At 35.7% G+C, this 12,377-nt stretch overlaps 1 protein-coding gene across 1 annotated transcript in view; it reads right to left on the bottom strand.

The window, feature by feature from the left end:
- Nucleotides 1-892: 892 nt before the first annotated feature.
- Nucleotides 893-12,377, bottom strand: part of LOC129005317 (uncharacterized) — a 48,552-nt gene continuing 37,067 nt past the window's right edge. The window contains exons 5-6 of the mRNA XM_054434174.1: nucleotides 8,399-8,544; nucleotides 893-1,549 (exon numbers count right to left, since the gene is read on the bottom strand). Coding sequence (XP_054290149.1) covers nucleotides 8,417-8,544 — 128 coding nt within the window. The 3' untranslated portion in view covers nucleotides 893-1,549; nucleotides 8,399-8,416. The remainder of the gene's footprint in view (nucleotides 1,550-8,398; nucleotides 8,545-12,377) is intronic.

Below are 12,377 nucleotides of genomic sequence, written 5' to 3' on the forward strand. Positions count from 1 at the left end.
AATTGTTATACTTATATTATAGAAAATTTAATTGTCTAACATTGCAATAACATATTTTTCTCTAAAACGCACCAAAACGAAGATATAGGCGAAAATCTCTAGAAAGTACCGATTTTTTCGATTTTTCAATATGGCGGCAGGCGCGGAGGGGGTAGAATTGTGCATTTTGCGGTTTTAACACCTACTTAACATCCTAGACAACATATAAAAAATTTAGACTTACCGGACCGTTTGTAAGTTAACACCCCTATTTCTGTCTCTATTTACTGGACTATATAGATGATTATAGATTATAGATGAGTTTTATGACTTTACACTAGTAAAAGAGAATGAATTACATTTCACATAATATAAATAACTATAGATAGACCTCTACAGGGTGATTGATATAAGTGTGCCAGCCGTTTTATTCGAAAACTATAATAGATATCAAAAAAAGTTAAATGGTAAGTGCCTTGGATTTTTTCATTAAAAAATTGTGGTCAAGTCCAAAAAATTATTTTAGCCGCCATTTTTCCAATATGGCCGCCAACTTTGATTTTTCTTATGGAACACCCTGTATTTTATGATGTATTCTGGTAGAAAAAGTTATTTTAAGACGATTTTATTCTTATAATTTTTTTCATAAACCTAACCGTTTCAAAGATAATAATGGTTAAAGTTTTGAAATTTCTGCATGAGAAAGAGTTTCGATAAAGCCTAAGCAAGCATGCCAGCTGTTTTATTCGAAAACTATTCGAAATTTCGCAATTTAAACCATCATTATCTTTGAAACGGTTAGGTTTATGAAAAAAATCATAAGAATAAAATCGTCTTAAAATTACTTTTTCTACCAGAATACATCATAAAATACAGGGTGTTCCATAAGAAAAATCAAAGTTGGCGGCCATATTGGAAAAATGGCGGCTAAAATATTTTTTTTGACTAGACTATCATTTTTTAAATAAAAAAATCCAAGGCACTTACCGTTTAACTTTTTTTGATATCTCTTATAGTTTTCGAATAAAACGGCTGGCACAATTATATCAATCACCCTGTATAGATATTGGTACTAACAAAAAAAAAATCCTTTTCATAACAACATGGCTGAACATTAAACGTCAACATTACCGAGCAATGAGGCAAGATAATTATTGACTCGCATTATTATATAGTTTAAAAAAATTTATATCCTCTAAAAATCTGATTCTATTCCAGATGTTAGAAGTAGACTGGAATTGGTGTAAATTACTGAATAACGCAATGCAATAATGGTGTATAATCGGTGTTATTGCGTGAAACATTTCCTACCACACAACACAAACTACAGCTCAGCTCAATGTTGTTTGCCAAATAATTTGAATAATCAACTACTCTCCCTATCAAGTAACGCACATTGTTGTTGTAAGCACTGTGATTGCTTGGTCGTTGTTGTTGGTAAAGCTTACATAGCCGAGTAAACTGTCAGGCCATTGTTGTGATGTATTGTGATGTATACACTGTACAGTGAACAGCCATCAGTCGACGAGGGCTGACTCTTATTGTAATCACAGGTCTCTGGATAACTAATCTGGAACATTAGATCACATCAGACGTTAGAAATCAACAATCAGTCGTGTGATGAAACCAAAGACAAAAGGTCATCCAACAAAAAAAACTAGATGATCAATTACTGTAAAGGCTTCCAAATATTGGTATCTTACATCACAGTTTCTTCATTGGATAACCTCAGTGGAAGAAGTCCAGTAGACAACGTTTGTCATAAATTGTAGATAGACAACTCATATCCCCTTCAAAAGTAGACATAGCACCAAAATTGGTTTCGTACCGTACACATTTCCCTTCAGATTGGTAGGTACGCATTTATATTATTGTTGTTGGTATGCTCTATCTGTTATCTTTTCTGTTAAACTTACACTCAAATGACTCGTTCTTTTGCCTTTTTCAGTGCGTATCGCAACTCCGAAGAAGACGACAATGCTTTACGAAGGAAAAGAATTTCACTCCTTATCACAAGGCTGAGACTCAACAAGGACGATCCTTCTACAGGCTTTCCTCGAAAAAGGAAGCTAAAACGGTATTTACTTCTAAGTGTTTAAACACAAAGTTAGTATAAAATAGATTTTACTTATGTACTTCTCGTATTTTCCCTTTTTTCAACATTTGCGAAGCCTAAACTTTTTAAGTAAAGAATTTTAATAAATCTAGCCACATGAGACTGGTAAGAAACAAAAATTTAGTTTTAGTTTTTGGTAAACATCAGGTAGATAATGCTTACGTTGGTAAATATTGGGTCTAGTTTCGTGGTTATATAATTACTTACGTTAGGCACCGAGGAATGTATCTGGTATGTTAATCTGGTAATCTAGAGTAACTACATCAGAACTGACAAGTAGGTTATGAAACCAACCAGTGTATTTTCCCACTCTTTTAACTACAATTGACTTAATCTTTGAAAGCTACATTAGAATAGTTATTGCATCATACGTTCCCTGGCTATTATAGTTACCAACTCTCGGGTTAAAGCCTACTATGTCTCTTGGTAGAGCTACTAGCTACTAAAACTCTATGATCTACTTAACTTCTAAGTCACCTCTATGTTCTGGTTCTACGTTCTATGTTATGTTATAAAAGAAATCTAACATACAACACATACATCAAACATGTCTCTTATGTCTAAATGTTTTTCATCATCTCTTAATCGTCTCAGTAAAAAAGCATCGTACAGGTTCAGTCAAAGGTTTCTAACTGGAAGTGACCAAGTTAAGTTGGACTGTCTATGAAAATGGACTTATTATATTGACCAATGTTTAAGTTTTAGGTTTAACTAGCTGTACCCGCGGGCTTTGCCCCGTTTAACTTCTTAATTTTCAAGATGATCTCGTTCGCATGGCTCAATCACGTCCTGGTTGAAGTTCGTTCGCTACGCTCACTCACCTTTAGGTTGGAGCTCGTTCGCTGCGCTCACTTGCCTTCAGGTTAGCTCGTTCGCTACGCTAACTCGTCTCCAGGTTGAAGTTCGTTCGCTACGCTCACTCACCTTTTGGTTGCAAATTAGCTGTTGTCATATGTTTAGTATTCTATGGTTTATTTTATTTTAGTCTGTCTCCAACACATGTTTTTGGGTTTTTCAATTTTACTACATGTGATTATTGTTTTGATATTATTATTATTGTGAAAAATGGTCAAGAAATACATCTAAGTTTTGTCCTCAATCTTTTTACTTTTATTTAATGGTGATTTTCTCTAGATTATGTAAGTATATCTTAAAAGTTATAAAGGATTTTCTCTTTCTTCAACACTATTAAGCTCAAGACTAGAATCAAGATTAGAAAGATATAACTATTCAAGGTAAATCTCTATCCTTTTCCATCATACATCAAGCCTAAAACTATTCTCTCCTCTCTAAAATTCCCTAATCATTTCATTGGTCCTTCGAGCCGGATGAAAGAATCAAGAATATGGATATTCAAAATTACTAATAGTGTACATTATTATTTGTTATTTCATCAAGATATTTAAAATTAAATCTTAAAAATCTACTAATGTACTCTGAAAAATTGGAATGTTTGATTCTGTTGCCTTAGTAACAATATTACTACCCCTTTCTATCTTTTCCTTTACAACCACATTTTTCCAATCAGCTCATTAGTACATTCCTTTAATATACAAAATGAAGTATCAAACCTTTGTCAAATTTTCTAAACTAATAAAAGTTCGTCTCAATAATATTCTTTCATTTATTGACACTATATCAGAAAATGATCATGTTCAATTAGTTGATCAACAAAAGGTTAATTCTTATAAAAGTGAAGTCAATGAAAAGCGTTGTGAATTTAATGAACACATTAGAAAATTACTGGACGTGCCTACTCTGCCTGGTGACTATGATGAACAAGATCTGATCGACAGGAGGAAATAAATGAACTTTGTATCAGCATAGAAAGTAAAATAAATGCTTATCTTTTGGAAGGTAAAGTCAATGATGGCAATCAATCTATTACCTCTCATCTCAATGAACGGGAACACTCTAACATGTCTGTGGTGCGCTTACCGAAAATAGAATTAAAAAACTTTAATGGTGACTCTCAAACTTGGATAGCCTTCATCAACCTCTTTGATACCACAATTCATTCAAATTCATCTCTCTCAAATGTGGCTAAATTTCAATATCTACTTAGTACTTTATCTGGTGAAGCACTCAATCTGGTCAAATCCCTACCCATCTCTGAAGCAAACTACAACATACATCATCATACATGTTCATCACATGTACATCATACATCAACATACATGTTGTACATCGCGTACAACATGTTGCGAGATCGTTACCACTCTGTGCGAAGGCTTTCATCTCTTCACATCAATAAAATCATTGATTTGCCCAGTGTTAGTTTTTCCTCTACTAAGGATCTCAGAAACTTGCTAAACTCTTTTAATGAAAATTCCCAAGCTCTAACAGCATTAGGCTGTGATGTAGTGGAAAACAATCCTCTCTTAGCATCAATGCTTTTACGAAAACTAGACTCAAACATGTTAAATAAATATGAATCTTCAAGAAATGACCCTGAATCTCTGCCCTCAGTCAATGAGGTAATAACTTTTCTGTCAAATCATTGTGCACATGCTGAAGATGTGTCCATGCACTCACCCAATAGTAGTAAATGGGTCAAACCTCACTCAAATATCCCACCTTTGTCCAACTTCAACCGCAAAAATAAAATGACTCATCCCAGACCATTTACCCTTGCATCAACACAAAGCTCCAGTGATTTCCCTTGCTTCGTTTGCTCTAAACCTGGACACAAAGTATATTCCTGTACTTTATTCAAAGAAAAATCTCCTCAAGAAAGGTATGAACTAATCAAATCCAAGCAACGTTGTTTCTCTTGTCTTGGAAATCACAAAGTCAGTATCTGCAAATCGAAAAACTATTGTTTTAAATGTCATAAAAATCACCACACCCTGTTACATTTAGAACCATCGAAAGACCTCACATCAAGAAATGCTGTATCATGTTCATCTTCATCTCAAAGTCAAAATGAATTTGCTGGAGTATCAACAAATTTTTCTCGACCTCAAAAGAACACCACTGTTTTATTAGCAACTGTATTGGTAAAGTTGGTGTCTAGGCAAGGTGTTGCTCATGTCTTCAGAGCTCTAATCGACTCGTGCAGTCAATGTGATTTCATAACAGAAAGAGCAGCCCAACTGTTGGGAATTAAACGTCAAAAGTCAAGTCTTCGTGTTAATGGAATCAATCAGTCTCTTACATCCCCAAAGGGAATGGGCTATGTGGACATCGAAACACTAAATGGGAACAAAGTTTCAGAAAATCATCCAATGTTGATTTTGGATAACATTACCTCGGACATGCCAAGATCTCCTCTTGATCCAAATCTATTGGAACTAGTGAAACCCTATACCCTAGCTGACCCTACCTTCCACCGCCCTGGGCATGTTGACGTTTTACTAGGTGGGGGTTTATTTCCAATCATTTTCACCGGAGAGAAACGACAACTTGGACCTAACCTACCATTTGTCATGAACACAGTGTTTGGTTACACTCTCATGGGACATGCTCTATGTGAGATTAATTCTAATAACAAAGATTCTTCTCATCTCACAACTATGTTAACTGTCTCTGATTTTGATCTTCATTCCGCTTTGCAACGGTTTTGGCAACAAGAAGACCTCCCAAATACTCTAAACAAACCGAAGATGAAATTTTGAGTGAAGAACATTTTGTAAAAACACATTCTAGAGAACCCTCAGGTAGATACTGTGTTAGACTGCCATTCAAACCTAATCACCCTCCTCTTGGCAACTCAAGTAACATCGCTAAATCCAGATTATTTGCACTAGAAGAGAAATTTAAAACTCAACCTTATTACAAAGAAGCAATCCAGAAACCTCGTCTTGTAACTCCTCTTTCAGAAGATCCATCAGACCTATCTACACCAACACCTGGATACTTACTGCATACTGGCCTACACCTCATACGATGAATAAATTCCAAAGATGGCATCGATGGAGACTACCTTCATCTTGTTGTGATTCAAGACATCTTTACACCTCCAATGTGTTGGCCACTGGCTAGAATTGTTGAAACACACCCTGGTTCAGATAACATTACAAGAGTTGTGACTGTGCGTACGAAGAATGGACTTTTCACTAGACCGGCAATCAAGGTTTTCCCACTGCCTGTACTTGAAGACTAAATTTTATTACAGTTCCGCCCCTTTTGTTGCTTTAACTTTCTCTGTTTTAATTGCTGTTTCTGTACTCATTTGTTAAATTAATTCATTGAACCTGCGGTTCAAGGGGCCCGGCATGTTTAGTATTCTATGGTTTATTTTATTTTAGTCTGTCTCCAACACATGTTTTTGGGTTTTTCAATTTTACTACATGTGATTATTGTTTTGATATTATTATTATTGTGAAAAATGGTCAAGAAATACATCTAAGTTTTGTCCTCAATCTTTTTACTTTTATTTAATGGTGATTTTCTCTAGATTATGTAAGTATATCTTAAAAGTTATAAAGGATTTTCTCTTTCTTCAACACTATTAAGCTCAAGACTAGAATCAAGATTAGAAAGATATAACTATTCAAGGTAAATCTCTATCCTTTTCCATTATACATCAAGCCTAAAACTATTCTCTCCTCTCTAAAATTCCCTAATTATTTCATCATAAATTAAAATGAATAATAGTGCTGCACCCTGTTGGTAATCATTGTAACTTTAATGCAATTGAACATCATAGAACAGAACCAACTTGTTTAATTGAAACAGCTGTTAAGATTCATTAATTCCTTTTAAATATGAAAAATCATAAGGCTAACATGGGAAACTCTAGAGCCACTGGGGCGGAGCGCGAGAGTCCGATCAGAATAAAAACAACTTAGTTTTCCAATTTAATGCCTAAAGAATCAATGTACCAAATTTCAGCCTCCTACGTAAATGGGAAGTGGGAGAATTAGTGATGAGTGAGTGAGTGTGTCAGTGATTTAGTGAGTCAGTGAGGGCTTTGCCTTTTATAAGTATAGATTGAATTCATAGAGCAAAAAACTAAATTTAATTCCCTATGTCTCTGATGGCTTTATATTCTCAACCACTACGGCACAATAACATGGCCTACGCATGATTTTATCATTTTGTGTCATAGACCTAAGAACATTTGTAAATATTGTCAATCCCCATGTCAAGGGATGGCCATGACCGCTGGACGATGACTAGGAAGTGGATGACTAGGAAGGTCAACTTTCACTAAGTTGCTTTCCTCAATAACAGTCTTGCACTTTCATATCTGCACCTCACTCGCTCACACGCCAAGCCGCTGATTGACATGTTGCATCATGTTGCTTTACAAGTGCATCTCCTCCGTTAAATAACGTCTATCTTTATTTCGGTCAAACCGACAAACGAGACGGAACTACTAATTTTGTTGAACAGATTCAATGTATTAAGAACAGACATGTATTACATTATGAAAAGTAAACATATTCTTTTTAAACTGCTAAAAAAAATCTTTCAGCAACTATGGACTTTCAAAGTATAATGTTGGGGGGAATTATGAAATATCGCATAAAGGAACCGTTTTAGGATTTTTCAAATTGCCCAGAGAGAGTCTAATCTATCCGGTATGCCAAATTTATCGAAAATCTAAAGTTGTATTACAAGCTATAAGAAATGTTGACAGTGTAAACACAAACCCCCTATTGTAGTTGATACATTTTCTGTTCAAGTGTTTGGCAGTAAAAGGTTACAAGTTCTGTATATAGTATGGATATATCACGGTAGTACCTGCAAAATCCTGATATTTTATTACAAATGATTCATCTTAGTACGTATATACAAAATATATAAAGTATGAAAATAACAAAAATCGATCAAACCTTTTCATAATATCTGGTACAGTAGAAAAAAGTTGCCCGAAATTGCTAATTGCTCAGTGATATGTTTTTTGTTACAACAAGTTTGCAAAACTAAAAGATTATTCTATTATGTTGCAAAGGCTTAGCCTGTTAAAGTTATTTCTTAAATTTAACTAAGGGAACCAGGCTGTAAAATGTTGTCGTAAAACGACACTAATTCATTAGAATGTTGAACCTTGAAGACAGAGGTTCCTGAATCTAGCAATTCTATTTGTAGATTTATCATGCCCGGGATTCGCTAAAGTTAAAGTGGATGACAGTCTTGAACGATACAGACGAAGTCGAGTGTCTACTAAAAAAAGTAAGTTTATTGGGTTTCATGAGACTAGGAGGAATAACCGTGCAGGATAACTAACGGACTTGTCATGTTGACCTCTTGTATTTAGGAGGAGGGCAAGTCCGAGTGTCATCAAGGATACCTATATAACTATGTTAAATCATACATTATCTCTAAATACACTCTATTATCTACAGTACTCACTGATGTGCTGGCTGATGACTAGATGGTAGGTGGCAGAGCCTGTTTGCGTACTCTGTGTCTGGGGTCTAGTGCCTGGACAATGGTGGAGCTGGCGGGCAAATTGATTGGCTTGAGGACCAGCAGACCGGCCTGAACACCTTCAGGTACTGAAAAATTAGCAGATCAATGTGAGAACTCATATCTTGTGACACAGCCAAGCTAGAAACAGACTTGGGCTTAGCAAACTTATGGACACCTTCTGGCACTGCAACATCAGCAGATCAATGTGATAACTCATATCTTGTGACACAGCCAAGCTAGAAACAGACTTAGGCTTAGCAAACTTATGGACACCTTCTGGCACTGCAACATCAGCAGATCAATGTGAGAACTAATCTCTTGTGACACAGCCAAGCCAGAAACAGACTTAGGCTTAGCAAACTTATGGACACCTTCTGGCACTGCAACATCAGCAGATCAATGTGAGAACTCATCTCTTCTGACACCAACAGACTTAAGAGTCTTCATCAGTGGTAGCCATATTGGATTTTAGTCCCATAAGAGCAAGGTTAAATTTGACAGAACATACCATTGTTTGAAGCAGAATGCCAGTGTTATTTATAAAGATATAGTTTTGAAAATTTATAATTAGGTTTATAGCATAGAGTACTAGGGAAATAAGGAAATTATATTTCAAACATTTGCTTTTGTTGTTTCTCAATTATATAATTTATTTAAAGGCTTAATTAATTATCATTAACTTATTAAGTAAAGGGAAACTGGCAAAACTAGAATTTTTACTCCCTAGAGGACCACTAAACCTTAATTTTAATACCTCATCATTATTTTTATCACAACAGGGTTTTTAGAAATTCTGTTATAAAGTTGACATTGCTCTTATGGGACTAAAATCCAATATGGCTACCACTAATGAAGACTCTTAGGACTTGGCAAACATATGGACACCTTCTGGTACTGCAACATCAGCAGATCAATGTGAGAACTCATCTCTTGTGACACCAACAGAGTTTAGACTTGGCGAACACATGGACACCTTCTGTCACTGCAACATCAGCAGATCAATGTGAGAACTCATCTCTTGTGACACCAACAGAGTTTAGACTTGGCGAACACATGGACACTTTCTGTCACTGCAACATCAGCAGATCAATGTGAGAACTCATCTCTTGTGACACCAACAGAGTTTAGACTTGGCGAACACATGGACACTTTCTGTCACTGCAACATCAGCAGATCAATGTGAGAACTCATCTCTTGTGACACCAACAGAGTTTAGACTTGGCGAACACATGGACACCTTCTGGTACTGCAACATCAGCAGATCAATGTGAGAACTCATCTCTTGTGACACCAACAGAGTTTAGACTTGGCGAACACATGGACACCTTCTGGTACTGCAACATCAGCAGATCAATGTGAGAACTCATCTCTTGTGACACCAACAGAGTTTAGACTTGGTGAACACATGGACACCTTCTGTCACTGCAACATCAGCAGATCAATGTGAGAACTCATCTCTTGTGACACCAACAGAGTTTAGACTTGGCGAACACATGGACACCTTCTGTCACTGCAACATCAGCAGATCAATGTGAGAAATCATCTCTTGTGTTACAGCCAAGTCATCAACAGACGCCAGGCTTAACAAATCCTGGCACTGCAACTTCAGCAGATAAATGTGCCAACTAATCTCTTGTGATGCAGCCAAGTCATCAACAGACGCCAGGTTTAACAAATCCTGGCACTGCAACTTCAGCAGATAAATGTGCCAACTAATCTCTTGTGACGCAGCCAAGTCATCAACAGACTTTAGGCTTAGCAAACTTATGGACACCTTCCTGCACTGCAAAATCAGCTGTTTAACTGTTTAACCGCCCCTTATCCGCTTATCCCTTATCCCCTTACCGCCCCTATCGATCTGCACCAAACTTCACACAAACCGTCCTTGAATAATCTTACTAATATTATAAATCTGAAAGTTTGTGAGTTTGTGTGTATGTTTGTGTGTATGTTTGTGTGTATGTTTGTGTGTGTGTTGCTCAATCACGCATAAACTACTGGACGGATTGGGCTGAAATTTGGCATGCTGATAGCTCACATTCCCGATTAACATTAAAGCATATTCTTATCTCAAAAACCCTTTCGGGCTCCGCCCCAGTGGCTCTGTAGTTCCCCATGTTAATCTTATGATTTTTCATATTTAAAAGGAATTAATGAATCTTAACAGCTGTCTCAATTAAACAAGTTGGTTCTGTTCTATGATGTTCAACAGCATAAAAGTTACAAGGATTACCAACAGGGTGCAGCACTATTAATTTCTTTTTTTATTTATGACAACAGCTAATTTCCAACCAAAAAGGTGAGTGAGCGTAGCGAACGAACTTCAACCTTGAGGCGAGTTAGCGTAGCGAACGAGGTAACCTGAAGGCAAGTGAGCGCAGCGAACGAGCTCCAACCTAAAGGTGAGTGAGCGTAGCGAACGAACTTCAACCAGGACGTGAATGAGCCATGCGAATACTTATGAAGTTAAACGGGGCGAAGCCCGCGGGTACAGCTAGTGCTTAATAATGCCTGAAATAATATTTATATTAATATTACAATCTGTCGAGTGGTTTCGGAGTCCATAAAGGACAAACAAACATACATACATACAAATATACATGCATACAAACAAACATACATTGGATTTTATATATATAGATTATATTCTTGTTATTTTACCAACTTCAATACTAATACAAATCAATATAGCCGTCTATACAGTAAGCCAACTATTAATTTTCCTTGGTATTTGGTATTACAAAAAGTATGCATCATGAATAATTGTAAAATCCACCCTTAAATAAGAGAGGAACATTATGATGACGCCAGTGCACTCAAACGTCACTAACACGAAACATGCATCAAAAAGAGGCTCCAGAAAGTCCTTGGAGACTAGACCTTTTAACTCGCTAAACAAATGGTATACTAGATATTTAAATTACCATCACTCCGGTGTTTGAAAAATTATTTTTAGATGGTAAATAACTCTTCAGTGGCGGTTTGAAATTAATGAAATTAACATTGCTCTTATGGCGGACAAATCCAAGATGGCTGCTAGCTTCCATGGACTCCTTTGTAGAACATTTCTAATCCCACAGTATACTAGAAATTTAAATTATGATCAATTTGGTGTTAGAAAAAATATTTTTGGACAATAAATAAACCCTTCAGTGGCTGTTTGAAATTATCCAAGATGGCCGCTAGCCTCCAAGGACTTGATGTTTGCTTAAATTCTAATTAATATAATTTATTTCACTGTTGAACTAAAATGTGGTAAACATTTTTGTTTTGTTTTGGGGATTAAGTAAAACATTCAGCATTCAAACAGAATTATTTCCCCCAATGTCGAGTAATCTTCTTTCTTACTAATCTTTGTCCAAAAGTTCAATATGGATAGTTTAATTCTATGGCAAAAATTAAGCTTTCCCCCGTTATGTTGTATTTTGTAATTTGCTAGTATACTGTACAGTAACTTTTATAAACTTAATTTATAAGTTTTTTGTTTTTTTATTTCTGGTTATTTTATATAACCATCATGGCTACTTGGGTTATATTTTTAATTTTCAAACGAGTTGCGTATCGACATATGATTTATCCTGAAGTAGTGGCTTTCGCCGAGTGTTTAGGCCTAAGTCACTCCAAACTTTAGGCAAAATAATTCCACTGAATTGCGAGATATATTTTACAAACACACAGACATAGATTGTATTGAAGTACATTAGTGATTTGGCTAAGTTTTTTTTTTTAAATCACCTGTGGGGCTGTTTTGCAGATTCCTTTATAATGTGAATACATGGGAGTATTCAAAATATGTGGTAGAATTTTTTTATATTTCTATTTCAGAAACTATTTCCCTTGATTTCAGATCTCAATATTGAAAATCCAGTCTACAAAAAAAACTAATGTCATAACATAGTCAAAGTGTTGATGATAAAAA

Source organism: Macrosteles quadrilineatus, unplaced genomic scaffold (assembly GCF_028750875.1).
Source record: "Macrosteles quadrilineatus isolate MER2022 unplaced genomic scaffold, UCM_ALF_1.0 Scaffold_19__1_contigs__length_3004403, whole genome shotgun sequence".
In the NCBI taxonomy this organism is placed as follows: domain Eukaryota; kingdom Metazoa; phylum Arthropoda; class Insecta; order Hemiptera; family Cicadellidae; genus Macrosteles; species Macrosteles quadrilineatus.